The sequence below is a fragment of the Panthera tigris genome, chromosome E3 (genome assembly GCF_018350195.1).
Source record: "Panthera tigris isolate Pti1 chromosome E3, P.tigris_Pti1_mat1.1, whole genome shotgun sequence".
NCBI classification, from domain to species: domain Eukaryota; kingdom Metazoa; phylum Chordata; class Mammalia; order Carnivora; family Felidae; genus Panthera; species Panthera tigris.
The window spans coordinates 7277923-7303840 of record NC_056675.1 but is presented as its reverse complement, the minus strand read 5'-3'; the positions used below and the strand labels follow the sequence as shown (position 1 = coordinate 7303840).

The 25918-nt window shown below is 54.7% G+C and overlaps 4 protein-coding genes across 11 annotated transcripts; 2 read left to right on the top strand and 2 right to left on the bottom strand.

Moving 5' to 3' along the window:
- The first annotated feature begins 1 nt into the window (after nt 1).
- TAF6 (TATA-box binding protein associated factor 6) lies at nt 2-14021 on the top strand. 2 transcript variants are annotated; one of them, XM_042972456.1, is made up of 15 exons: nt 2-51; nt 9170-9385; nt 9488-9574; nt 9746-9899; nt 10094-10150; nt 10260-10379; nt 10608-10753; nt 10867-10944; nt 11055-11156; nt 11262-11444; nt 11710-11784; nt 11911-12036; nt 12543-12716; nt 12978-13175; nt 13448-14021. In XM_042972456.1, exons 2-15 carry the CDS (start codon nt 9230-9232, stop codon nt 13826-13828), a joined length of 2037 nt encoding a protein of 678 aa, XP_042828390.1. In that variant the 5' UTR covers nt 2-51; nt 9170-9229; the 3' UTR covers nt 13829-14021. The 2 variants fall into 2 exon arrangements, with proteins under 2 accessions (XP_042828390.1, XP_042828391.1); XM_042972457.1 differs by lacking the exon at nt 2-51 and adding an exon at nt 4976-5138.
- CNPY4 (canopy FGF signaling regulator 4) lies at nt 46-4869 on the bottom strand. The gene is made up of 6 exons (XM_007073962.2): nt 4586-4869; nt 2555-2681; nt 2360-2456; nt 2003-2125; nt 1373-1490; nt 46-1278 (listed from the first exon to the last, which is right to left on the bottom strand). The coding sequence occupies exons 1-6, from the start codon at nt 4695-4697 to the stop codon at nt 1133-1135; spliced, it is 723 nt and encodes a 240-aa protein (XP_007074024.2). The 5' UTR covers nt 4698-4869; the 3' UTR covers nt 46-1132.
- Nucleotides 13941-17950, bottom strand: AP4M1 (adaptor related protein complex 4 subunit mu 1). The gene is made up of 15 exons (XM_042972458.1): nt 17712-17950; nt 17521-17609; nt 17062-17168; nt 16886-16982; nt 16643-16753; nt 16483-16563; nt 16228-16290; nt 16052-16118; nt 15894-15947; nt 15641-15747; nt 15444-15538; nt 15123-15167; nt 14839-14889; nt 14593-14704; nt 13941-14450 (listed from the first exon to the last, which is right to left on the bottom strand). The coding sequence occupies exons 1-15, from the start codon at nt 17767-17769 to the stop codon at nt 14226-14228; spliced, it is 1362 nt and encodes a 453-aa protein (XP_042828392.1). The 5' UTR covers nt 17770-17950; the 3' UTR covers nt 13941-14225.
- Nucleotides 17951-18061: 111 nt separating this feature from the next.
- On the top strand, nt 18062-25411 carry MCM7 (minichromosome maintenance complex component 7). Of its 7 annotated transcripts, none has more exons than XM_042972453.1 (16): nt 18508-18777; nt 19382-19461; nt 19536-19581; nt 19733-19897; nt 20065-20189; nt 20265-20445; nt 20741-20878; nt 21189-21338; nt 21527-21641; nt 21729-21860; nt 22100-22183; nt 22422-22815; nt 23118-23201; nt 23816-23984; nt 24755-24864; nt 25041-25411. In XM_042972453.1, exons 4-16 carry the CDS (start codon nt 19763-19765, stop codon nt 25240-25242), a joined length of 2019 nt encoding a protein of 672 aa, XP_042828387.1. In that variant the 5' UTR covers nt 18508-18777; nt 19382-19461; nt 19536-19581; nt 19733-19762; the 3' UTR covers nt 25243-25411. The 7 variants fall into 7 exon arrangements, with proteins under 7 accessions (XP_007074018.1, XP_042828386.1, XP_042828387.1 ...); XM_042972454.1 differs by having other exon boundaries at nt 19536-19644; XM_042972455.1 differs by lacking the exon at nt 18508-18777 and adding an exon at nt 18843-19101.
- The last annotated feature ends 507 nt before the right edge of the window (nt 25412-25918 follow it).

Genomic DNA, 25918 nt, shown 5'->3' with positions numbered 1-25918 from the left:
GCTCGCCTGCCAGTCTCACAGTGTCTTCGGCCGTCGCCACGCTCCTATGCGGTAGGTCCCCACCCATCACTCCCCTAAGCATATCCTTATTCCCCTCATTCTAACCGGAGCCGTTCCCTGTCTTGAACTTAGTTTCACCGCTTCTCTTAATTCTTGCCTCTCCGTGGGGACACTGGCCCTCGGAAAAGCGTGAGGGATTTTGTCCCCAGCGAGCTCCCGTAAGCCCAGAGTATGGTGGCCGACGCGCGCTCCCGCACGCTGATTTTGAATTCCAGGGTATTCTCCCGCAGGCGCCGAGAGGGGCCGCACAGATCCTAGCCTAAGTAATTATCAGCCGGGGACCCCTGCTAGTCTCCCTGAACTGCAAATTACAAAACGCTACTAGCTTCTAACAGACGGCCACCAACGGCTTATTCTGTGGGCGCTGCTATATCGGCTAGCTATGTTGTTTGCAGGTCAGTTGTTTGAAACTACAGGCCCAGCTGGTATTTTTAAAAAATTTACTAGCGATATAGAAAATTTGGCACCTGTGAAATCCCATGGTGGGCCCTCGGTGAAATTAATATGAAGTAGACCAAATATCTACCCCACTTATCAACATCACCCCATCCTGATACAGTGTCCCCATCGTGTTAAATTTGTTGGCTTGTAGCCTCCTAGATGCAGGCAGCGTGTGTATAGGTCGTAGAGAATGTCCGCGCTGGCTTCTTCCTCGGAAGGGTCTAAAAACAGACCCCCGAGGGGCCAAGTGACTTTCCTAAGGCCCAGAGCTCCAATGCCTTCATTGACCTCTGGGTGGGGTGGGGAGTAGGAGAGATATTTAAAGGGGAAAGCCTTCAATACTGTCCCCCCCCACACGTGACAGTTAAGGGGCTAGATGGCAGGCAGAGGGCTGATCTGTTGGGGCAGGCCTTCCACCTACTGCTCCCACCTTGTCCCCGTAGCCATGCCATGCTGCACCACCAGGATCCTGCCTGAGACCAGATAGGAGAGAACAGTTACGAGCCTTGGGGTGGGATCCCTCGCACATACACACAAACCCTTATGTGGGTCAGGGAAGGGATCGCTCAGACTTCAGAGGGTTCTTCTCCAGGACCCCTGCCCCTCCTGAGGACTCAAACAAAAGCAGGGGTCAAAGATCCTCTGGGTCACGCTTGGGGTGCCCTGGTGTGTGAGTCATCCCTTCCTCTTCCTCCTGATCTCGCTCCTCCTCCTCTTCTGTCTTCTCTTGCCCATCTGTGATCTTTTCCTTTCCAGTCCAAGTTTCCTGTAGACACGCTAGGTTAGGTGATAGAAAACAATGTAGGTATTAGTCCTGGGGGGGAGGGGAGGTTGTGGTCTGGCAGGAAGGGGGCCAGCCCCACACACTTACCAGTTTCAGCAGCGGGGAGCACATGACCTTCACAGAGAAAATGCTGTAGGGGCTGCTCCTGATGGTGGAAGTACCAGTCTCCCACAACATCTTCAAACTCCTCCAGCATCGTCTCACACTGATCAAATGGGTCAGAAGGAACTATGCTCTGCGGGGCTTTGGAAACCTCCTCTCTATTCTTCACTCCCTTTCTGCCCACCCCACCTTGAAGAGGCAGGTAGCCAGGAGGCTAAACTCTGCTTACTAGCTGTGTGGTCCTCATTCATTCATCAAACATTTACTAGTACCTGTTCTACCAAGTAGACTATTAAACTCTATGTCTCAGGCTTCTTGCCTATAAAATGGGAAATGGTAATAGTACCTACCGTGTGAGGGTGCTTTGAGAGGAAAATGAGGCAACAGCTGGAAAGTATGGGAGCCTGAATCTGACACATAGTAGGTGCTCAGTAAGTGGTAGTAGATATTATTAGCCTCTACTATTACTCCTTGATATGCTCCTGGGCCCACTTCAATCAATGATAGAGTCCTCACTCTGCCCCCTTCTCTCTGCTCAGAGGTGGACCTCCCTAGGATCTAGCTCTCCCCTCAGGCTCCCTTCTCTTGCCCTGGCAGTGCATTACCCCATCCTACCTGCTTCTTGAGGAATGTGACTTCCATGCTGGGCTCGTCCCACAGCTCCAGAGGGATCCCCAGATCCACCTTCACCCCCTTCTGCACCAGACCTTTCAGTGTTACCATGGTCTGACTCTGACCCTGAAAGATAGGAATCTAGAATCAGCCGAGCCCCCTGCCCCACCTCTTTTTTCCCCTTTCTGCCATATCAGCACCGTCAATTACTGGAGACCCAGGGGTGAGCTCCATGAGGGTGAGATGAGGGAGTCTAACAATGGGGTGGTGACACTCTCCAGAGCTGGAGGGAGATGGGCCCCAGGGGATATCCATTGTTGTTTCTGAAAAGTGGAATGCTGCCCTAGGGAAGGGTCTGACCTTGGCATATCTCAGTGAGCCCTTGCGCTCAGCATGAACACTGTAATCCAGGATCCGCTCACACAAATTCTCCAAGGCCTCTTCCAGCCTTGTCTCTCTGTGGGAAGAGGGGAAACAAAGACTCCTTGGATGCTGTAGGCACTCCCAGGGCTCCCTCAGGGGTTGGAAGGTAAGGGAGCACCAAAAAGAACTCACGAAACACTGTAAGGGACATGTCTCTTCCTCTTGCCCGTGTCCAGCACCTGCCCCAGCTCCAGCACCTCTTGAGATCGGCCAGTGCGACTGAGCTCTTCCTGTAGCTCCAGGCTTAGCAGCTTACACACTAGATGTCCAAAAGGATGTGAAAGACAAACAAACATACCAGCAACTCATTCTGTAGATGAGCAAAAGCAGCAGAACGTGACGGTTACAAGTGCAGACTGTGGAGCCAGACTGGCATGGTTAGAATACTGACTCAGCCACTTAATAGCTATGTGACAATTCCACTGTGCCCTGGCTTCTTCATCTCTAAAATGGAGATAATAATATAATAGAACCGCCTGTGGAGGGGGGTTGTGAGGATTAAATAGATCAATCTACATAAAGCCCCTAGGGTAGTGCCTGGCATATAGTGAGCACTGTATGTGTTTGCTTTTATTCTGCAGTTATTTATTGAGCTCCTATATGTACAACAGCAACATAGCAATAAGACCCATGACCCCATCCACAAGACATTGCTGATGCAGTTGGGGACAAATAAAATGATGACAGTGTGCTGTGATGGGCCCTGCACTAGAGGTTAACAAGAGATTTAATCTCATTAGGAAATGCAAAATTCATGAAATTGTCATGTGTTGACTTCCTACCGGCTTGTGATTTCCTTCAGGATGAGCGTTGTGTATGTTCCACCACTGTCTTCCAGCAAATAGCACCTGGCCTGGCATGAAGTGGGTCCCAAAAAAAGGGAGTGGCCTATACAGAAGTGCCACGCAAACTAAACACAGGGCAGGTAACAAAAGTGCCTAAAATGTTCCAGACACTACGCTAGGACCTCAGAGACAGGTACTCTCCTTTCCTCCACGGGCTTAACAATATAGTGGGAGGTGACAGAAAAGGAAGAAGGCTTCCAAAGGAATTGACATCTGAACTGGGCCTTGAAGAACCAAATGCAGAAGGGAGGGTTATTCCAGGCAAAACGAAAAACAGTGTGCTAAGGCACAGAGGTGCAAGAGGATAAGGCAGGCTCGGTGACAGGTGAGAAGTTCAGCGAGGCTGAAGCATGGGCACTTTGAGGAAGGGAGTTGAGGTACCGAAATGTAAGAGAGGTGGGGACCATACAACAGAGACTGTCAAAAATGGCTGTATTCCGACCACAGCAGGAGGCCTGCAGAGATGTTACAGCAAGGACTGACATGACCAGGTCTGTGTGTAGAAAAATGACAGGCGTGGGGAGAAAAGCAGGGACACAAATGAAGGAGAGGTTAGGTCCAGGTCATGCAGAATACTGATAATGAAATTCAGTGTGGAGTGAGGTGAAGGGAAAAAGAATCCAGGGAAGAAATTAAAGTCAGGAAAGCAACAAACTAGGAAACCACGGCACTCAATGGCCCAGCTCTTAAGTGTCCCTTCTCAGCTGCACACGTCCCCCACCGCTGTGGTGCAGCCATATAAGATGCTGTTCACAGTAAAATCCATAAGTATACATCCTCTGCAAACCCTTACACCTACAGGGAACCTCCTCCACTTATGTGGCCTCCTCTCTCCTTTATGAGCTTCAAGGGCTTATTTCCTTACCTCCAAACCTGCCCCGGGAGAGCGTGGGGCCTGTAATTTGAGAGCGTCTCTGAAAGGGTGGAGCAGAGGATGGCCAAAAGGTATGAGCCTCATACCCAGCTCCTGCAGGTTCCCCAGACTTAGGTTTAGTGACATGGGGGAAACACACTTCAGATGCTCAGTAAAGTGGGCGATCCTGGGCACGATCTCTGAACTACAATTCCCACAAATCACTGGGGCTACGCTACTAAGAAAAAGCGGGCTCCCTCTGGATGTCCTATGGGAATTGTAGTGCCATAGTTGTGGGGTAGCGCTCTACGTTCCCTCCTTTGACCCCCTTCAAATTCAGCCAGACTCTCCCTGAGGTCTTCAAAGAGATCTAGTGACCCACCCATCACGGTCCATTTGGTTCGGCCCAGACTAAAGAGATGGGCAGAGGGATGCGAATAGGGGCTAGCTACTCCCATCAGATACCTTCGCATTTGCTGGGCAAGCGTTCTGTGTCATCGTCCTCCTTCGACGTCCCAACCCAAGCGCCGTACGCAGCCAAAATGAAAAGCAACATTCCCAACCGCACGGATCCCATGACAAAGTGCTCTCCAAACCAACAACCCCTTGCCTTCAAACCAACTTCGTGAAGGCAGCGGGCCCTTTAAATTTCGAGGCGGTGTCAGCGGGAACTTCTAGCCAGCCTGGCTTGCGAGGCGCACGCGCAGTCCCGGCCGGAAAGGAGGTGGAGCCTCATAGCGCTCCTGGCTGTCCCGCCTCGGTTTTGTGGCGCCTCTTGGGGTCCTGGCCGCCGGGTAGTGAAGGAATAAACTGAAGTTAATTGCAGTAGGAGTATGTGCTCCTTACACGTAGACAGAGAAACCCGTTTTTTATACCACTTCAGGCCGTGAGCCTAGGAGACTCATTCCGGCTCGGGGAAGGGGCAGCGACTTGCTCTCCGTCTCTACCAGGACCTGCTCCCGGGAGGGGGCGGGGCGAACATGGCGCCGAGCGCCGGGTGAGCGGCGCTTTGGCGGCGGTGAGAGACTTTTAATGCGTGGGGCGTTCGGCTGGCGGGGAAGGGTCTGAGTGCTACCCGGGACTAGGCCCTTTGAAGGGCCCATGTGGGAACCGGGAGGAGGGCGGTGGGTTGTGTGTCCGTGCGGGGGGACTCCGTACGTGTATGTTTGCATTGGGGGATGTTGGGGGGATGAGGTGGGCTCTCAGCGCCTTCTTTCGCGCTGTACCCGTTGCCTGGGGACCTTCGACTCGCTTCCTTGCCGGGGAAGCCACTACCCAAGTCTAGCTCATGTTAACCATCTTCTGTGAAGCTTTCCTGCCGACTCCACTGACCTGAGGGGCTCCTGAGGCCGTAGTGTGTTTCGTGAGCTGTTTACTGGCAGAGGGTACGGAGGGTATTGAAGGATTAGTAAGAGTTCGCCATTGACCCGGGACACGACAGCGTCTTGTTTACCCAGTGCCGGGCACAGAGTATGTGTTGAATAAATGTTTTCCATGAACGTACGACTTAAAAGTGGAGGCGGAGACCAAATTCTCTTTCGCCCCCGTGCTCACCCCTCCAGAACGCCCCCATCAGTACCTCACCGTCAGTCCTAAACACTTTGACCTTAGTCTTCCTAATGCTAACTCCAAGCGAGCCACTCTCCTTTTGGCCACAAAGCAGGTTCCAAACTTGGACCTATATCTTGTTCATCAAGAGAATAGTGGTGCCATGTATTCACTGAGCCCCTACATCTCTAAGCCCTACACTTCATTAATTTATTCAGCAAGTATTTACTGAGTACAGTGTCTCCGGCACCAGTCCGGGGTCTTGGAATACATCAGTGAACACAAAGGGAAGGTAGTGGTGGTGGTAAACAATTAGAAATGATACAGTGTATATTAGCAGATGTTAAATTTTTCCGTGGGGGAAAAAAGAGCAGAGTGGGGTTGGAGTGTGGTATTAAATAGGGTGATGGGACTAGGCAGCCAAGCTAACATCTGGGGAAGAGCATTCAAGGCAGAAGGAAAAGAGCAAAGGCCAAAAGGCAAGAGCTTGCCTGTGAGGTTTGAACAGCAGGAGGAGAATGAGGCTGGATCAAGATGGAAGAAGGAAGGAAAACATCAGAGATGTGATTGGAGTGAGGGCAAATTATGAAGGGCCTTATAGACTATAATTAGGATTTTGGATTTTACTATAGAGTAAAGGTGGAGCCATTCCAGTGTTTTGACAAAAAAATGACCCAGTCTGATTTATGTTTTGACAGAATCAGTCTGGCTGCTGTGTTAGGAAGAGATGTGGGGAGCAAGGGTGGAGGCAGGAAGCCCTTGTCAGGAGACTATTGGAATTAGCCAGGCGAGATATGGTGGTGACTTGGGCATGCCGTTGGGAGTGGAGGAGTCCGGTTGGATCACCCAACTGATTTGATGTGAGGGCTCACATAAAGAGTGAGTGCCTGGATAGATGGCATTGCCATGAAGATGAAGAAAACAGGCTGGACCTGGTGGGGAGCGAGAGATCAGGAGATCAGCTGTAGAAGAGATTTAAGTCGACAGTTTGATATGCAACACTGGTGTTAGGAAGACCGCCCTGGGCTGGGGATAGAAATTTGGCCATCATCCGCCTGTAAGCAATACTGAAAATTGAGGGTAGTTGACATTACCAAAGAAATTAAGTGTAGCTACAGAAGAAGACCAAAGACTGAGCCCAGGACGCTCCAGCATTAGGCAGTTTTACATATGTATTTTTTTAAGATGAGAAGAGGAAGAACTTGTCAAGGAAACCGAGGGGGGTGGGGTGGCCAGTGAGATAGGAGGAAGCCAGGAGAAGGTAGTGTGCAGTGCAGTGAAGAGTGTCTTCAGGAGGGAGTAGTCTAGCTATAGTAGATGCTGCCAGCAGGTCAAGTCTGATGATGACAGAGAGTGGACCTTGGATTCCACAGTGTGGAGTCATCGGCGACCTTGAGCTGTTTCAGGGACCTGGTGGGGTCAAAAGCTTGATTGGAGTAGGTGCAAGAAAGGAAAGGAAGTAGAAACAGTTAGGATAATTCTTTCAGGGAGTTTGGTTGCAAGGAGGAGCCGAAACATGGGGCTCTTCTAGAGAAAGTGGAATGAAAAGTAACATTTTTTTTAAAAATTTTTAAAATGTTTTTGTTTTTGAGAGAGAATGAGAGCGTGAGCAGGAGAGGGGCAGAAAGAGAGGGAGACACAGAATCCAAAGCAGGCTCCAGGCTCTGAGCTGTCAGCACAGAGCCTGATGGGGGGCTCGAACTTGAGAACTGTGAGGTCATGACCTGAGCCAAAGTTGGATGCTTAACCACCACCCAGGCACCCCAAATTAACATTTAAAATTTTTAATTGTGGTGAAATACACATAACACAAAGCTCACCATCTGAAACCATTTCAAGTGTACACTTTAGCGGGATTAAATACATTCATGATGTTCTACAACTGTCACACCATCCATCTCCAGAACTCTTCATGTTGTAAAACCGAAGCTCTGTCATTATACACTAACTCCCCATTCTTCCCTCCCCTAGCCACAGCAACCCCATTCTGCTGAGTCTATGAATTTGACTCCACTAAGAACCTCATAAAAGTGGAATCATAACACTGTTTGCCCTTTTCTGGCTCCCTTATTTCACTCTGCATAGTGTCCTCAAGGTTCACCCATGTTGTAGCATGTGTCAGAATCACCTTCCTTTTTCAGGCTCGATACTAGTCTGTTGTATGGATAGACGACTGTCTTGTTTTCTTGAGAAGGGAGAAATAAGTGCATTTGGGAGGCTGATGGGAACCATCGACCAAGTAGGTTGAAAATGTGGTGGTGATGCAGGGAGACGGAAGCAGTGTTGGAGTTAGCAAGGGGCACAAATGACTTCTCTACGGTAACAGGCAGGAAGGCAGAAGATGTGGGCGCCAGTGCCGTTAGGTTGGTGGATGCAGTGGGAGTCTATGGGGGTCTCTTCTAATGGCGTAAAGTGCGGAGGAGAGGTGGTATCATGTAGGACAGAGGGGGACTGAGTGCACTGAGGTGTGGTATGATTGTCAGGCAGTTTGCGATCATTGGGGTGCTGGGTGGCTCAGTTGGTTAAGCATCTGACTCTTTTTTTGTTTTTGTTTTTTTTTTGAAAGAGGGAGAGAGAGAGAATCCCAAGCAGGCTCCACACTGTCAGAACAGAGCCCTACACAGGGCTTGAACCCACAAGCCATGAGGTCATGACCTAAGCCAAAATCAAGAGTCAGACACTACCAACCAAGACACCCAGGCGCCCCAAGTGTCTGACTCTTGATCTCAGCTCAGGTCGTCGTCTTCTTCTTCTTCCTTCTTCCTTCTTCCTTCTTCCTTTTTCCTTCTCCCCCTCCCCCTCCCCCTTCTCCCCCTTCTCCCCCTTCTCCCCCTTCTCCCCCTTCTCCCCCTTCTCCTCCTTCTCCCCCTTCTTCTTCTTCTCCTCCTTCTTCTCCTCCTTCTTCTTCTCCTCCTTCTTCTTCTCCTTCTTCTTCTCCTCCTTCTTCTTCTCCTTCTTCTTCTTCTTCTTCTTCTTCTTCTTCTTCTTCTTCTTTTTTCTTTCTTCTTTTTTTTTGATGTTTATTCATTTTGAGAGAGAGAGAAAGAGGTGAGACAGGCAGAGGGAGAGAGAGAATTTTAAGCATGCTCTGCACCCAGCATGGAGCCTGACACAGGGCTTAATCTCATAAACTAAGAGATCATGACCTGAGTGGAAATCAAGAGTCATATGCTCAACTGACTAGCCACCCAGGCACCCCTCATCTCAGGTCTTGATCTCAGGGCTGTGAGTTCAAGCCCTGCATTGGGAAGAAACCCAAAGCTGGGAGGATGTAAGTAACTTGCCCAAATAACCCAGCTAAGTAATCTAGGGCCAGGATTTAAATTGAAGACACGTCTGTTCTCGTATATCTCACTTGCATGGCACCTGGCACAGAATCAGAGCTCAGTACATTTTGTTGAACCGGGTCAGATCACTACCTGCTTCTCTTACACCCAATACTAATTACACGGAGATGGACACGTTTATTTTTTATTTCTGCCCACCCCATACCCCTGCCAGGTCTCCCATCTTTCCACCCTGGGGTATCACTCTTTGGGGGAGGGAGAGAGAGGCTCCAGAATGGCTGAGGAGAAGAAGCTGAAGCTCAGCAATACCGTGCTGCCTTCGGAGTCGATGAAAGTGGTGGCCGAGTCCATGGGCATCGCTCAGATCCAGGAGGAGACCTGCCAGCTGCTGACAGACGAGGTCAGCTACCGCATCAAGGAGATTGCACAGGTACCCCAACTGCTCCACCCAGCCCTTCGTTGTGTTAAGAATGCTGCCCAGGCCCCCTTCTTCCTCAGGCTCTTGAGTTGATGTTTGTTCTCCCACCCCCAGGATGCCTTGAAGTTCATGCACATGGGGAAGCGGCAGAAGCTAACCACCAGTGACATCGATTACGCGCTGAAGCTAAAGAATGTCGAGGTGATTGAGACACGCGGGACTGAGGTTGGCAGGGTTGGTGGGGGGCAAGATGGTGAGACCCGTCTTCCCTGACACTGCATTTGCCTTCAGTCATGCCTCCTTGGGCTCCCTTCTCATCTCAATGTCTCTTTCTCTCTCTCTCTCTCTCTCTCTCTCTCTCTCCTGATCCAGCCACTCTATGGCTTCCACGCCCAGGAGTTCATTCCTTTTCGTTTTGCCTCTGGTGGGGGCCGGGAGCTTTACTTCTACGAGGAGAAGGAGGTTGATCTGAGCGACATCATCAATACCCCTCTGCCCCGGGTGCCCCTGGATGTCTGCCTCAAAGGTTGGGGCAGGGATCGCAGGGTGGCGGGGAGGAGGAAAAGGGGTTGAGGAGGCTCACAAGTGAAGAAGCCCTCAGCGTGAGATCGCTAGGGAGTTGCAGGAAGTGGGGACAGGACGGAAAGCACATCCCTGGTATGGAGTGACTCCCTAGTGTCCATGTCCAGCCGTTCAACTTGACACCTTCTTTCCTCACAGCTCATTGGCTGAGCATTGAAGGCTGCCAGCCAGCTATACCTGAGAACCCACCCCCAGGTAACCTCATCTGTGCCCAAGGCCCACCCCTCTCTATCTCATGTCCCCTCTCCTTCCTTTATATCCCCTGCCACTCTCGTCACTCCTGCTGTGACGGCTTTCCCACCAGCTCCCAAAGAGCAGCAGAAGGCTGAGGCCACAGAACCCCTGAAGTCAGCAAAGCCAGGCCAGGAGGAAGATGGACCCTTGAAAGGCAAAGGTCAAGGGGCTGCTCCAGCCGACGGCAAAGGTCAGTATTGCTAGGCTGGGCCCCTCGGTGCTCCTGCCAGATGGCGATTTGTGAGGTGGCTGAGGGCAGGGCAGGGGGTGACACCTATGGCTGGAGAGCCCTGGAAAGGATCAGGAAACCTGAGAGGAGCCAGGTCCTGGGTCTCACCGGGCAGGGAGCAAAGGTTTGTCCGGCTCTAGGCCTCTTCTGGAGCCTTCGTGTTCAAACCTGTCTTGGCAATTCACACAGGGAAAGAGAAGAAGGCGCCACCCCTGCTGGAGGGGGCCCCTTTGCGACTGAAGCCCCGAAGTATCCACGAGCTGTCCGTGGAGCAGCAGCTGTACTACAAGGAGATCACTGAAGCGTGTGTGGGCTCCTGTGAGGCCAAGAGAGCGGTGAGGCCCTGCCGACCTGCTTCTCCCCGCCTGGGGCATTCCTTCTCTCTGGAGTTCCAGGAATCCCTCCCCATCTCTGCCCCTCCGCGTCACTGGCTCCCTCCCCACTGCAGGAGGCGCTGCAGAGCATTGCAACGGACCCAGGGCTCTATCAGATGCTGCCGCGATTCAGCACCTTCATCTCGGAGGGGGTGAGAGGAGGCAGAAGGGCGGGACCCAGGATGAGGTTCCGGGCGGTGAGGAGGCAGCGGGGGGAGCTCATCGGAGGGTCTCACTGCCCTGTCACTTCCCCTTCCGGCAGGTCCGTGTGAATGTGGTGCAGAACAACCTGGCCCTGCTCATCTACCTGATGCGCATGGTGAAGGCGCTGATGGACAACCCCACGCTGTATCTAGAAAAATACGTGAGCGGCCCTGCCCACCCACCTTTCAGCCTGGGGTCGGGGCACCTGGTTGCCACCAACAGGAAGCCATCCTCAGAATTGGCCAACTTGCCACTTCTCCCTTAGGTCCATGAGTTGATTCCAGCTGTGATGACCTGCATCGTAAGCAGACAGCTGTGCCTGCGGCCAGATGTGGACAATCACTGGGCACTCCGGGACTTTGCTGCCCGCCTCGTGGCCCAGATCTGCAAGCATTTCAGCACGACCACCAACAACATCCAGTCCCGGATCACCAAGACCTTCACCAAGGTGAGCAAAAATGAGGAGTGTAGACGATCTTGCATCTCCACCCCAGGGTGGTGACCAGGGCAAAGAGCTTCACCCACACCAGAGGCGGTTCGGCGTGGCTAGAGGAAGTGACAGTGGAAAGATGCGGGAGACGGACAGGGACTGGCACCTGGGCCACATCTGTAGTGTTGTGACAATCTACAACATAAGTGTGTTCGCGAGACTTATTCCTTAACAATTAGCCTCTCGGGCCCCTTTCCCCATTATATCTTCCTTCCCCTTGCAGAGCTGGGTGGACGAGAAGACTCCATGGACTACGCGGTATGGCTCCATCGCAGGCCTGGCAGAGCTCGGACACGATGTGAGGCCCCCGGCGCGGGGAACACTGCAAGAAAGGAGGCATCGTGGGTCCTAGTGGGCAAGGGCCCCACCTGCAAGGCCCTGTGGTGACCCGAGGGCCCTGGCTTGTCCCCTTCCTTTCCAACAGGTGATTAAGACTCTGATTCTGCCACGGCTGCAGCAGGAAGGGGAGCGGATCCGCGGTGTCCTGGACGGCCCCGTGCTGAGCAACATTGACCGCATTGGAGCTGACCATGTGCAGAGCCTCCTCCTGGTGACTAGAACCCCTGTCCCTGCCCTCCCCCCAATCCTTCCCCCCGCCACTCCCCCCCCCCCACACACACAGGCACGACAATCAGTAAACAGCTGTTGTCTTTTATTCACTCATTGCATTTGCCTCATGTGTTCTGAGCCCAATACTGTTGTGCAGATGGAGAGACAAAGGCAAGAGGTTAAGTAAGAAATAAGAGACCTTAACTGTCAGCCTGTGACCCTGCTTAGACTGGACCGCCCCCGAGGCTTCCCCATCACTGTGCTGCATTCCATGCAGGGCATCCCCCTGTGGACCAGCCACCCCTTAGAAATCACAAGTGTTTTCAGCAAGTTTCCCCATCCACACTGGTGATGCCTGGGGTTCCTCACACACACTGCCAGCCCAGCAGCCTGGCCTGCAACACAACGCACTGGAGTAATGGGCAGTTTCCTTTCTCACCCCTTCCTTGTCACTTCCTGAGTGTCCCAGCCCTCCACCTACCTTGTTTTTCTTTGCTTTCTCTGCAGAAACACTGTGCCCCTGTTCTGGCAAAGCTGCGCCTACCACCTGACAATCAAGATGCCTATCGGGCAGAATTTGGGTCCCTCGGGCCCCTCCTCTGCTCTCATGTTGTCAAGGCCCGGGCCCAGGCTGCTCTGCAGGCTCAGCAGGTCAACAGGACCACTCTGACCATCACTCAGGTCAGGGACTGGGGGGAAGAGGGGTCTGGTGAGGAAACACGTGGGAAGGGGGCAAGCAGGGGGGACAGGGCCATGGTTCCCTTCAGGGTGGGGGACTCACAGACACACGCTTGCTTTTGTAAAACACAGGGCCCTCTGAGTGAGACTTGGGGGGTCTGAGTCCCCTTAGTGGATGATTCTTCAACCCAAGGGAGACCCTCTGAGGAGCAGCAATAAGTGCCCCTCCTTTTCACATTTCCTTCCTGCCTCTTCTTTGTGCAGCCCCGGCCCACGCTGACCCTCTCCCAGGCCCCTCAGCCTGGCCCTCGGACCCCTGGCTTGCTGAAGGTCCCTGGCTCCATTGCACTGCCTGTGCAGACCTTGGTGTCTGCGCGAGCTGCTGCCCCGCCTCAGCCTTCCCCTCCTCCAACCAAGTTTATTGTCATGTCCTCATCCTCCAGCGCCTCATCCACTCAACAGGTACTGGGACTCAGGTGGGACTGGGGAGGGTGCGGAGCACGACCAGGGTTACCTCCAAGTACCCTGGGGGGGCCCCAGAGTAGAGCCCAGTCCCCCCTGGGCCTAAAGACAGGAGCAGGAAGGAGCAATTCACGGAGGCCATAAGGCATAGCTGCTCATCCTGAGCTCGGGTCTCAGGCCTACAGGCACCTGAGCAGGTGAATGAATCGTCAACTCTTCTGCCGGAACAGGTGAATTCTCCCCCAGGCAGTGCCTCTCCTTTCTCCCCCCAGGTCCTGTCCCTCAGCACCTCAGCCCCTGGCTCAGGCTCCACCACTACCTCTCCCGTCACCACCACGGTCCCCAGCGTGCAGCCCATCGTCAAGCTGGTCTCTACTGCCACCACCGCACCCCCTAGCACTGCTCCCTCTGGTCCGGGCAGCGTCCAGAAGTACATCGTGGTCTCTCTTCCTCCTACAGGGGAGGGCAAAGGAGGCCCCACCTCCCATCCTTCTCCAGCTCCTGCCCCATCCTCAGCCCCCTCCCCGCTTGGGGGCAGTGCCCTCTGTGGGGGGAAACAGGAAGCTGGGGATAGCCCCCCTCCAGCTCCAGGGACTCCAAAAACTAACGGCTCCCAGCCCCCTGGCTCTGGCTCCCCTCAGCCTGCGCCTTAATGCTGTCACACATCTGCCAACCTTCTTCTCTCCCCGATTCCCTCTCTCTCCCTCTCTCTCTCTCTCTCTCTCTCTCTCTCTCTCACACACACACACACACACACACGCTAGGTGGAAGTAATGGTTTGCTTCTTCCATGTTACTTTTAGATATTGTACAGCCAGTTCCTCAGAATAAAAGTTTGATTTGTAAATTCTGATCCACCCCGGCCTTTCCTGTGTCAGGTACCACAGGAAGGTCAAATATGTCAACTAGGACTGGTCTCCTGGACTCTCAGGACTCAGGACATTTCATCCAGGTCCATGACCATGGTCTGGAAGGGTGGAAAAGACAGTATCGTCCTTCTCTGGTTCCACAGACTACTGCCTTTGCTGCCCGCATCCTCGTCTGGGGAGCCTCAGATCCGGATGACGTAGGCATCACTGTGGCTCAGATGTCGCACCCACTTGTGGGGGTTGGCATTGCCGCAGGGTCTGAACGCCAGCCTGAGGAAGCGCACCTGGAGGCCAGAGCATGTGTGCCGGGGAAGTTCAAAAGAGAGGCTGGCGGGGCCCAGCCCCAGCGGAGGGGCCGTGGTGGAGGGTCCTTGGCCAGAAGGCCCAGGGAGACCTGGAACATCCATCTGTGAGGGACAGAGGCCAGGGAAGGGTGCTGAGGGCACAGAGGAGGGAGGGCATGGGGCTCAGGTCCAGTGCATGAGGAGGGGTGGTTGGGGCTAAACATGCAGCTGGAAGAGAGGGTCTCAGGGAGTCGGCAGCTCGTACCTGGAAAAGGCCTGACAGCTGGGAGCCGCCTTGCACCCGAGGCAGGTCCCAGTGGAGGGCTCCATCCCCGAGCTCTGCCTTCTGTTCAGGGCCGCTCAGCTCCTGAGACAGGCTGAAGTTTGGGGATGACAGGCGCTGCGCTCAGCCTGCCTTCCTGGGACAGGCTGGTCCCACCCTCCCTGCCACCACCCTGTCACCCTGGGGAAGCTGGCAAAACCTCCCGGGCCCTGCGGCTGCAACACTAACCTAATCACCCCTCGCGGCAGGGGAAGGTGCAGCCTGACGTTGAGAGCTTGGCTGCCAAGAAGAGAGGAACAGAGTCAGCCCCGGGAAGGCAGTGACTCGTCCCCCCTCTTCAATAACGCCACTAGCACAGGTGTTACACCCACCCCCTTTCCCAGCCTTCCTGTCTCTAACTGAATGGGATTCCGAAGCTGACGGACGCATCCGAACGGTGAAGCAACAGGTATTTGGGCCCTGTGTCCTGCCCCACGATACTGAACGAGGCCTGGCTAACCCCCCACTCGTACCTCTTCGGGGGCAGGTCGCATCGTAACTTCAGGTAAACCTGGAGCCTGGGTGAAAAGGATGGTTCTGTTACTCACTGGCCTCTCACCATCCCCACCCGGGACCCCCATGCAGGGCTGCTGCGTAGGTCAGTCATGCCCCCAAGCAGAAGAGAGAAGGGATGATATCCAGCCCAACTCCACTAAGGGCTGAGTCTGCATAGGGGGGAGGGTGCCTTTTTCTGACTTGTACCTATTACCATCCCTCCTCCACAATGCGCTTTGGGAACAGATGTGTATTAGCTTGGACTTCGGGAAAGTTCTAGAAGAGAAAAACGGTCTTACCTGCCTGAGCCTCGGTCCCACTGCACAGAGGGAAAGAGCCGGAAGGGGAGTGGGGAGGGGAGGTCGTCTGAGAGTTGGTACCGCATCACAGTCAGCTGAGACCAGACAGGAATGGAGGTCAGTTTGGTCTCCTCACACCTGAACTTGCCTCCCTTCCCAACGGAGGATGGAAAGTGCTAGGCCAGCCCAATCCTGACCTCGCCCTGAGGGGGCTGCAAGCGGAGGATTCGATGAGACTCAAACTCCTCAAGGAGCACTGAGCTGTGAAATGAGACCTCATCCACCCGGATTCCTGGGCCGTAACCTGGAGGGAAAGAAAGTGTCCTCTCCTAACCCAGGTTGTGGGTGAGAAGAGCAGCAAGGTGGTAGCTGGGGGAAAACCCATCTCTGTTCCATGAAACTTTTGGTGGCAACCTGTACCTAGGAGAGAAGGACCCCTTTTCTTCTCACCTCTCAGTTCTGACTTCCCCACACAAAACTCTTCTGTCAGGCCAATGCGCATCTCTGTCACAGAAAAGAACAGAAAAGGCCACCAGATACCAACATTCACATACCACCAAGGAGTCCGTTCCAAACCCCACCCTGGGCTAAGCCTGCAGACTTCTCACCAGAGCCACTGGGAAGAAAGCTCTTGAGCCGGATCTCTCCCTGCACGTCTACCTTCAGCAGCGAGCCCTGAGAAGAACGGAGAGATCAATGTCCCGAGGTGACACCCGGCCCCCGACCCCATACATTTCCCAAAAGCCGTTTATCCTCTGCTCTAGGGCCGGGGGCCCAAACTCACGTTAGATGCTATCAGTACAGACAGCCTCTCGACCACATCCAAAAACACTTCATTCTTTTGGCTCTGAAGAAGAGAGGGGATTTGGAGGCTGAGTGACCTGTGTTGTAAAGTGCATAGGCAGAAAGGACAGGCCAGTGGAAGCTAGGGCCCTGGGGTGGGGACATGGGGAAGGGAAGGGATTGTCCACGTCTGGGAACACCAGGATCTCGTTCTCCGGTGTTCCAGGAAAAACTCAGAGGGTCTGATGCATCTCACCTGGTCAGAGCGGCTGGACAGGACAGGGCGGCTGGCTGCACTGCTGGGGGCCACTTTGCTCTGCTGCGTCTCAGCCCCAAACTGTAAAGCACCCAAAGCAAGCAATCTTCAGGTCTGACACTACCCACCACCCCTCCTCCTCCTCTTTCCCTCGACTGACCAAGCCAACACTGCTGAGGTCAAAGAGACTGAAGGGCTTGCTGACCACAGCCTCTGTCTGGATGAAGTTTCTCAGCATCTCTGTGGATGTGGTCTGCACGTAGCCATAGTCCTGTGGGCAGAGGAAGGACAGCCTGTGGGAGGTCAGTGGAGGGAAGGGGTGGAAATGAATGGACTTAGCCTCCCACCCACAGTGCATATCTGCAAGGAATGGGGTGCAGTGAGGGAAATGCTTGGCCCTTACCAGCACTTCATCCAGGAGCTCATAGACAAGAGCCACGTTGCGGGAGATGGTCCCCTCGCCCAAGGAGCCACAGTAATCGCCCAGGAGAGTGGCCAACCTGAGAAAACGAGTCGGAGTGTGCATATGCCCCTCCTGTCAGATCCCCGCGCCCAGGTGCCCAGCCCTGCCTTCCTCACCGGGAGAGCAGCTCTAGGAGGCTGAAGGGAGAAATGTTCTCTGAAGTCGTGGCCACCAAATAGAGGCCGCTGTGTCTGATGTGAATAAAATGACGGTCATCGTGGTGCTGAGGCAGAGGTGGGGAAGAAGCATTAGGAAGAGAGCTGTGATTAAGGGCCCGTGAGACTTCCTAGCAGTGTGCCTTGAGAACCCTGGGCATCCCCCCTGGGGTCCAGCTTCCTGACATGTCAGGGGAGGTAACCAATAGTACCCACCCCGGAGTTGCGGGGGGATTGGGACGTGAGAGGAGCCTGTGCCTGGTGCATTGTTAGCTCTTGATAAACTTGAATTCACATTATTTGGCGTAACGTACCCCCCAAGCGGAAGCTCTCAGGGAAAGAGCCCTGGGAGGAAGGAGGCGCCCTCCCCACCCGCCCCCTGCCCGCCAGGCGCATCCCCCACTCCCCGCCACTGGTTACCATGACAACCGGGGACTCATCTCCGGGCAGTCCCGTCAGCTTCCGGTAGAAGAGCTCGGCCACATCCCGACCACCACTGTCCCCGCGGACTGACCGGGTGGAAGAACAGCTAAGGAGCCAGCGATACAGTCAGGCCCCGGGGCACCACTCCCACCCAGGGCCCCCCCTCCTGCCCCGTAGGTCAAGGATACAATCCTTGTAGATGAGCGGGTCCCCTTTGGAGGAAAGAATGAAGAACTGGGAGATCATGGCGGCTCTGGAGAGTAGGCAGGGAGACAACGAAAGTTGGGCCTGCCCCGCCCTGCGGCCCCGGAACAAAAGAACGAGCGTACGCTGGCCCTTTAAGAGCAATTCTCCTCCCGCGCCACCTCAGACCGCGGGAAACCGGCGTCCGCCCCGCCTTTCCGTCCCGGTGCAGGAGCCTCTTCCCTGTCACTCAGCCCAGGCTCGCCGGGTGATTGGCCGAGGCTGGGGCCGGCGGTGAGTGGGAGGGGCAAAGAGCCTCCTCTTTGATAGGCCCGCACGCGGCGGCGCCGGTCACGTGAGGGGCGACGTTTCGCGCCAATTTCGGTTGGTCCGCAGCAGCCCGCCGCGCGTACGTTTTCTGCTGTCCCGGGAGTGAGATCTTTGAACCTGCCAACTGCTGCCGCACGGGCGATGGCAGTTAAGGACTATGTGCTCGAGAAAGGTGAGGGTATGCCAGTCTGGGGGGAGCGTCCTACGCGGAAAGCCTCCCGGCCAACACCTGTTTGTGTGGGCTGGAGTCCTGGGGGGCTGGGCTCGGCGCGCGAGGCCAAAGGCAGGTTCGGGAGGCGGCGGGGTCAAGGCAGAAGGTGCCTGGGAGGCGCGCGAGCCTCCTAGTTCGGAGAAGAGCCGGTTATCGTGTCTGGGGAAGGAGTGGGGGTCGTGGGGCCGGGGGCGACAGACAGCCCGACTCGGGGCTCCATAGGGGGAGAGTCGCGCCCAGGAGAGACCGGGACCTCAGGAGACCCTGTGCAGGGGCCTTTCGCCGCAGGGACGGACACCCGGGTCCGCTTCCGTCTGCGCCCTTAGGCGTTCGGAGTGCCCGCGTTCTCGGGAGACGCTCCGAAGCCCCGAGGGCGGGCAGGCCCGGGCCACTGAGCGCCGCTATTGGCCATTTCAGGCCAACCTCCAAGCGGAAGTGAAGGCGGGCGGAAGTTGCGCGACGTTGCTGGAGGGAGTGTCGTGTGTAAACAGTGTCCTTCCGCGCGGCGGCCTTGGAGAGAGCTGCTCAGGGTGGGGGCGTGCCTGGAATCGGGGGGTTTAGCGGGAGGCCAAGAGAGGAGGTGGTGGGGTGGGACGGAGTGGCCCGGGACAGGCAGGCCAATTGCCGGGCGGGATCCCGCCTTGGCGGAAGAATCCCGGGCTGTGAGGCGGCTGCATCTGGGCCCATGTGCTTCTTTGTTTACTAAGAGCGGAAGCAGTGGCGGGAGAGGGGGTGGGGTGGAGGACGGGCTTGGTGGAGATATTTAGGAGGCCGAAAGGAAAGGGAGAATCGTGCGCAAGGAAGAGAAGTGGGGAACCTTGAGATCTGAGTGTGTGGGAAGCTTTTGGAAAAGGGTACTGAGATTTTTTTAAGGCAGAAACTGGAATTCCCCTCGGGGGAGGTTTTTGGGTAATGTTCGTAACTGCCAGGGGCCCCTTCTTCCCTAGGTAAAAACAGACTTGTTAAAAGGAGTTCTGCCCTACTCCGGGAGAACTAAGTAGACTTACTTAGATTTTTAGGTAAACTGACAAATTCATATATTTTGTAAAGAGAGTGAGTTCTTTAGATCCACATCAAGGGAGCTTGGGTAAAGTATCTGAGACAGATTATCATGATTTTACATTTTCCTTACAGAAAAGGTTAAAAAGTTCCTGCAAGAGTTTTACCAGGATGATGAATTTGGCAAGAAGCAATTCAAGTACGGGAACCAACTGGTGAGTCTAAGATGAAGTGGAGGAATTGGGTGGTGGCTCGAGGAGCTGTTAAGAGGGGGCCTGGTTTGTTTCAGCAAGCGTAGAAGTGAGTGACGCATTTAGCATTCTATCTAACGTCTGGTAAGTGAATTTAAGTCTACGTGCACGATGATTAAGATGTTTTAGAAGTTTGGAGGCTAAGAAGTAAGTGTTGCTTTGTTCCTCTCTCCTGTGGGTGGTGGGCACTGCTGAGCATGGGAAACATGGCTCTGTTGTCTCTTCCTTGCCCCAGGTTCGACTGGCTCATCGGGAACAAGTGGCAATGTACATAGACCTAGATGATGTAGCCGAGGACGACCCTGAGTTGGTGGACTCCATTTGTGAGAATGCCAGGCGCTACGCAAGGCTCTTTGCTGATGCTGTGCAAGAGCTGCTTCCTCAGTACAAGGAGAGAGAGGTGAGTGGTTGCAGGAAAATGCAAAGCGAGAAACGGGTTGCTTTTGGGAAGCTTCTCAGATACTGGTGTTTTTTGAGCTGGCAGAAATAGGGCAGTTAATTTCTGCCTGGTGCCCTTTACGATCTTTCCTTTTCCTCGTTCTGCCATTCGTCGTTTTCTGTCTTTAGGTGACTAATAAAGACGTCCTGGATGTTTACATTGAACACCGGCTGATGATGGAGCAGCGGAGCCGGGACCCTGGGGCAGCCCGAAGCCCGCAGAACCAGTACCCTCCTGAGCTCATGCGCAGATTGTGAGTGGTCTCAGTGGGGAAGGGTGTGGGAATTTGTTCTCTGGGACTTGAATAACTACGGTTTTCTTCTCCTAGTGAGCTGTACTTTCAAGGGCCAAGCAGTAACAAGCCTCGCGTGATACGGGAAGTACGGGCTGACTCTGTGGGGAAATTGGTAACTGTGCGTGGAATCGTCACTCGTGTCTCCGAAGTCAAACCCAGAATGGTGGTGGCCACTTACACTTGTGACCAGTGTGGGGCAGAGACCTACCAGCCGGTATGTGTGGAGAAAAGAATAGGAACACATGTATTGTTAGCAGTTTCCCTAAGAACTCATTTTGTCTATCGGTGTTAACCTGTCATCGCGTCGGTTGTGAGACACGACTGCATATTCACCTTTCATTCTCTTTTTGGTACCCAGTGGTCTTTCCATCCATTTTGTGTTCTTGGTGCCTATGGTTACTGACTTGGGATAGGTCAAGGCACTCTGAGCAGTTTGTGGTACGTGCCACGAAGAGGAAGTGTGATTCATGTGACTGGTTTCCTTTGGTGTTTCCTTTCTCCTATCCCAGATCCAGTCCCCTACTTTCATGCCCCTGATCATGTGTCCCAGCCAGGAGTGCCAGACCAACCGCTCAGGAGGACGGCTATATCTGCAGACACGTGGCTCCAAATTCATCAAATTCCAGGAGATAAAGATGCAGGAACATGTGAGTTTGGGGTATGTGGCCCAGGGAAGGTGGAGACTGGGTGTCCACTCGAATTCTGCAGTCACGTACAGAGTGAAAGAAAGCAAGAAAAACAAAAGAGGCTGAAACCGAGAAGTTCCTTAGAGCAGGAGGGAGGTTTAACTGGAACTTACTGGTGGAGTAAAGAAGGGGTAAAAACGATCTCTGGCTCTCTTTTCCTGTTGGCGCATCTGAGGCTGAGAATCGGGAGGTGGGAGGCCTGGGCAGGGAAGGTGAGGTCCTCATCGACTTCGTGTCCCTTTCTCCCGCCTGTGCGCCTTCTCCCTTGTAGAGTGACCAAGTGCCTGTGGGGAACATTCCCCGTAGCATCACAGTGCTGGTAGAAGGAGAGAACACGAGGATCGCCCAGCCTGGGGACCACGTCAGTGTCACTGGCATCTTCTTGCCGATCCTGCGCTCTGGGTTCCGACAGGTGGTGCAGGTAAGTGAGGGGTTTGAAAGGAGGAGGAAACTTCTTCTTTCCTTCTCGTTCCCTCCCTCCTCACTGCTCCGCAGAGAGAACAGTCAACAGCAAAGTAGCACAGGGTTTTGTCAGGAACTCCTGAGGGAGTCACGTGAACAGGCAAGTTCAAGGGCCTTCATCCGTACCCTGGCATTCTCCTCCCCAAGGGTCTCCTCTCAGAAACTTACGTGGAAGCTCATCGGGTCGTGAAGATGAGCAAGAGTGAGGACGACGAGTCTGCGGCCGGAGAGCTGAGCAGGGAGGAGCTGAGGCGAATTGCAGGTGAGGGGCCTGACGAAGCCTGGGAACAGAGGTTCCTTCCCAGCACCCCCATCCCGCTCCCAATGTTCTGTATAAACTTCTGTGCAGAGGAAGATTTCTATGAGAAGCTGGCCGCCTCCATCGCCCCGGAGATCTATGGGCATGAAGATGTGAAGAAGGCCCTGCTGCTCCTGCTGGTGGGAGGGGTGGACCAGTCTCCTCGGGGCATGAAGATCAGGGGTAAGCGGGGAAACAAGGGGGGCAGCCAGGAGGGAGGAAGGATGTCAGCTGCTGTCCCATGACACAGATCAGATCTGTGACCTCCGTGTCACAGAGTAAGAGTCTGTAGCTTGGTCTCCTGGGCGCAGGGAGGGAGGAGGGGAAGGGATGCTGGGTGTCGGGGCAGATTTCAAAGGTACGGGTCTCTGTCGTTGGGCAGCTTGCACTCAAGCCTCACCGGGGGCTTTCCTCCCTGCCAGGCAACATCAACATCTGCCTGATGGGGGACCCAGGTGTGGCCAAGTCTCAGCTTCTGTCTTACATCGATCGCCTGGCGCCCCGCAGTGAGTATTGGGCCCTAGGAGAAGTACCCGTACCAGCTGGGGTGGAGGGGGGACCACCACACTGCTGCTCCTTGGTGGGGGGGGGGGGGGGTGTGGAGCTGGTGCTGCACGGATCTTCAGCCGCCTCGGGAAGGTCTGGTCCCGGCGCAGGCCTCATTTCTGCCCTGTTCTTGCTTCTTTCGTTGTTCTTTTCCTCTGCTTCAGTGGGTCTGTTTTTTTTCCTGTTCCTGCCATTTAGGCCAGTACACAACGGGCCGGGGCTCCTCAGGAGTGGGGCTCACGGCGGCTGTGCTGAGGGACTCCGTGACTGGAGAGCTGACCTTGGAGGGGGGGGCCCTCGTGCTGGCTGACCAGGGGGTGTGCTGTATCGACGAGTTTGACAAAATGGCTGAGGCCGACCGCACGGCCATCCACGAGGTCATGGAGCAGCAGACCATTTCCATTGCCAAAGCCGGCATTCTCACCACGCTCAATGCCCGCTGTTCCATCCTGGCTGCCGCCAATCCTGCCTATGGGCGCTACAACCCTCGCCGCAGCCTGGAGCAGAACATACAGCTTCCTGCTGCGCTGCTCTCCCGATTCGACCTTCTCTGGCTGATCCAGGACCGGCCTGACCGAGACAATGACCTACGGTGAGTGAATCCAACACTCGAGGACACGTATGCCCTAACGATCTGAAGGGAGAGAGAAGACATCAGAAACCCCCTCCGATTCCCTGCTTGTGGAAACTCCAGAGCCTTCCCCTCTTACTGCAGGAACTAGTCCACAGTTATTTAGGGAAATGGAGGGGTGGGACGGAAACACTGGTGATTTCCTGGGAGAGCCTCCCTCGTGCGCTGTGAAGATGGCGAAGCTAAGGCACACAGGTCACGAGACAGGGTGTGGGATGTGTAGCCCCAAGAGGAACGTTTCTAGCTGCCTCCACTCTTCCCAGGTTGGCCCAGCACATCACGTATGTGCACCAGCACAGCCGCCAGCCGCCAGCCCAATTTGAACCTCTGGACATGAAGCTGATGAGGTAGGAGAGCTGCGGAAAGGCCAGTGTGCTTGACCCATAGCCGTGTGTGGCAGCATCTTGGGCTGATCTGTGTCTCCTGGAGAGCTTTCCATTCTGGGTCATTTTTCACTGCCACTCGCTCTGCTCTGTGGGGTCTGTGAACAGGGGGTCCGGGCACCCCAGGTCTGGCTTCACAAGAAGAACCAGCATCAGAACCTTTCACACCCACCACCTGCCCGTCTCAGGGTTGAGGCAGGTTCAGACCAGAGCTGGATGCTGCTCCGTGGACTTGATGTTGCCATTTTCTCCGCAGGGTGGATCGCCTGGTGATCCCCCAACCTCCTTCACTTTCACTTTTTTTCTCTTGAAGTAAATGAAATGTATTTCTGCTCCCTTTAGTCACATCTTAGGTTCAGGGGAAGGACTTTACCATCTTTTATAGGTGGATCTGTCTTACTGGTATAAAGATCCTTTTTCCGGAAAATTAGGAGTAACTTGGAACGTGCCATTTACAGAAACCCATCCGTGACATTCAAGTTAATTTAATTTGTTCTTCCTGCTTAAAACTGCTCCCCACCCCAGAGTATTTTCTTAAATGCCAAACTCTCCTCTCCCGCGAACCTTCTCTCCCGTAGGCGCTACATAGCCATGTGCAGGGAGAAGCAGCCCACGGTGCCAGAGTCTCTGGCGGACTACATCACAGCCGCATACGTGGAGATGAGGCGGGAAGCTTGGGCCAGCAAGGACGCCACCTACACCTCCGCCCGGACGCTACTGGCGATCCTGCGGCTGTCCACTGCTCTGGTGAGTGCGCGGTCCCACTCCGCCAGCGGGTGGTCCGCTCGGACTGCCCGGGCACCCGGTGCAGCTTGCTCCCCCCGCGGCCGCCTCCCTCCCACTCAGGCCCTGCTGGTGCTAAAGTGCTGACAGTGCAGATAGCGGTCCTGCGTGCTACCGCACTGTGGGTACTTGCTGCTCCAGCAGGGCACGCACAGCGTCCCTGGAGGGAAAGGCCTTCTCCCCGCTCTTCCGGCCCCCCCTGCAGGGCCGGCAGGGTTCACTTCACTGCCCGTGTCCTGGATCCTTGCTAGAAACCCGCACTTCTGTCCGTACACCTTGGACCTTAGTCCTGGGGGCTCCAAAGTGCTGTTCGTGCAGGTAGTGTGATTACCCGACCTACTGCTGAGCTAGCACTTCCCGAGCCCCGGGGACGCGACCTCTCTGCCATTGCCTTCTTGGCCGAGCTCCCCGTGCTCTGTCAGCACTGTCACAGAGCACTGTCGTGGTGGGGAGCCCGGGGGCGCTCAGCGGGGTCTGGTCTCCCGCACAGGACAGCTGAACCCGGGACTGGCCAGCGTTGAGAGGCGGAGACTTGGGCAATTGCTGGACGCTGCCCGCGCATTGCACTTGTCTCGGTCTGACAGTGCCGGCCCCGTGCTGCGGACGCTGGGGGGGGCGGGGGGGGGGGCCTCTGCTCGCGCCCTGTGGGCTGCCTGCTGAAAGCTAGAGCGAGGGGGTCCCCTGACCGAGTTCCATCCCCTCCCGTTTCCATCTCTCCCCCCCCTTTCCCGCAGGCACGGCTGCGGATGGTGGACATGGTAGAGAAGGAAGATGTGAACGAAGCCATACGGCTAATGGAGATGTCCAAGGACTCGCTTCTGGGTGACAAGGGGCAAACGGCGAGGTGAGTGGTTTAAACAACGAAATCAGGAGTCACCTTGACCGTCTCATCCTTATGGCTTCTGCATCCACACGTACGTCACGTGACGTTGGCTCTGGAGTTGTACCACTGGCCTGTGTTCCCGACGTGCTGCCTGTTGTTTGTACTCTGACCTTACACAGCCATGCTGTTCCCTTCAGGACCCAGAGACCGGCAGATGTGATATTTGCCACGGTCCGGGAGTTGGTCTCAGAGGGCCGAAGTGTCCGGTTTTCAGAAGCGGAGCAGCGCTGCATCTCCCGTGGCTTCACACCTGCCCAGTTCCAGGCGGCTCTAGATGAGTATGAGGAGTTAAACGTCTGGCAGGTTAATACTGCCCGGACACGGATCACTTTTGTTTGAGTCCAACCAGCTTGAGACCCTGGGGTCCACTCTGCGTCCCGTGTGCCGACCCACCCCTTCCTGGAACGGTCTGATGATGCCTTTGCAGGGAGAGGAGGGACCTGGTCTCTTCTCCTGAGCTGCACTTGTTTTATTCTTTTTGCTAATAAAGCATGTGTAGGTTGCTGTATTCTGTTCCTACAAGGTATCGTGAGTTTTCTAGATTCTATCTTGTTCACTCTGTGAATTTACTGTGTAAAGCACCCATTACGCCTGCCCACACTGATGTCCCTTGCTGCTTCCCAGACTAGATTCTGGGGGTTATAGACAGGGACATGCCAAGGTTGAGAAAGTGTGTGAAGTATGGGCACTGGAACCTCTGCCTCTTAGGGTTGAGGTACTACAGGTCAGGTGTGTAGACATCTGTGTGATCGGCATTCAGTAAACAGCAGTGAGAAACCCCTCCCTCAGCAGTAAACTGTGTCCGTGGGTCAAAGCTTTCAGGTTGTCCCTCCTAGAAACCTGCTCAATACCCCTGCTCCTTTGTGAAAAAGACTTAAATTCACTTAGCTTTGGGGAGCAGTCATTGGTCAAGTTTAGAGGTTGGTCTATACGTACCGCTGTCCCAGAGAAACCTTAAAGAGAACACAGATGGCTGAAGTGGGAGCAGGCAGCCTTTGGCTCAGTATAGATGTGC

Excerpts from the sequence above, each read along its gene's own strand:
- AP4M1 (XM_042972458.1), bottom strand. The coding sequence starts at position 17,769 with ATGATCTCCCAGTTCTTCATTCTTTCCTCCAAAGGGGACCCGCTCATC. Across the intron at positions 15,948-16,051 it reads CTTTCTTCCCAGTGGCTCTG|AGATGCGCATTGGCCTGACA; the intron begins GTGAGAAGTCTG and ends TTTCTGTGACAG. Across the intron at positions 14,890-15,122 it reads TGCGACCTGCCCCCGAAGAG|CCAAGCTCTCAACGTCAGGC; the intron begins GTACGAGTGGGG and ends TCTTCTTGGCAG.
- TAF6 (XM_042972456.1), top strand. The coding sequence starts at position 9,230 with ATGGCTGAGGAGAAGAAGCTGAAGCTCAGCAATACCGTGCTGCCTTCG. Across the intron at positions 9,900-10,093 it reads CCTGGATGTCTGCCTCAAAG|CTCATTGGCTGAGCATTGAA; the intron begins GTTGGGGCAGGG and ends CTTTCCTCACAG. Across the intron at positions 12,717-12,977 it reads CCACTCTGACCATCACTCAG|CCCCGGCCCACGCTGACCCT; the intron begins GTCAGGGACTGG and ends TTCTTTGTGCAG.
- MCM7 (XM_007073956.3), top strand. The coding sequence starts at position 18,178 with ATGGCAGTTAAGGACTATGTGCTCGAGAAAG. Across the intron at positions 20,190-20,264 it reads CCTGAGCTCATGCGCAGATT|TGAGCTGTACTTTCAAGGGC; the intron begins GTGAGTGGTCTC and ends TTCTTCTCCTAG. Across the intron at positions 22,184-22,421 it reads CGATCGCCTGGCGCCCCGCA|GCCAGTACACAACGGGCCGG; the intron begins GTGAGTATTGGG and ends CCTGCCATTTAG.
- CNPY4 (XM_007073962.2), bottom strand. The coding sequence starts at position 4,697 with ATGGGATCCGTGCGGTTGGGAATGTTGCTTTTCATTTTGGCTGCGTAC. Across the intron at positions 1,491-2,002 it reads TCACATTCCTCAAGAAGCAG|TGTGAGACGATGCTGGAGGA; the intron begins GTAGGATGGGGT and ends CCATTTGATCAG. Across the intron at positions 1,279-1,372 it reads GCTCCCCGCTGCTGAAACTG|CGTGTCTACAGGAAACTTGG; the intron begins GTAAGTGTGTGG and ends CACCTAACCTAG.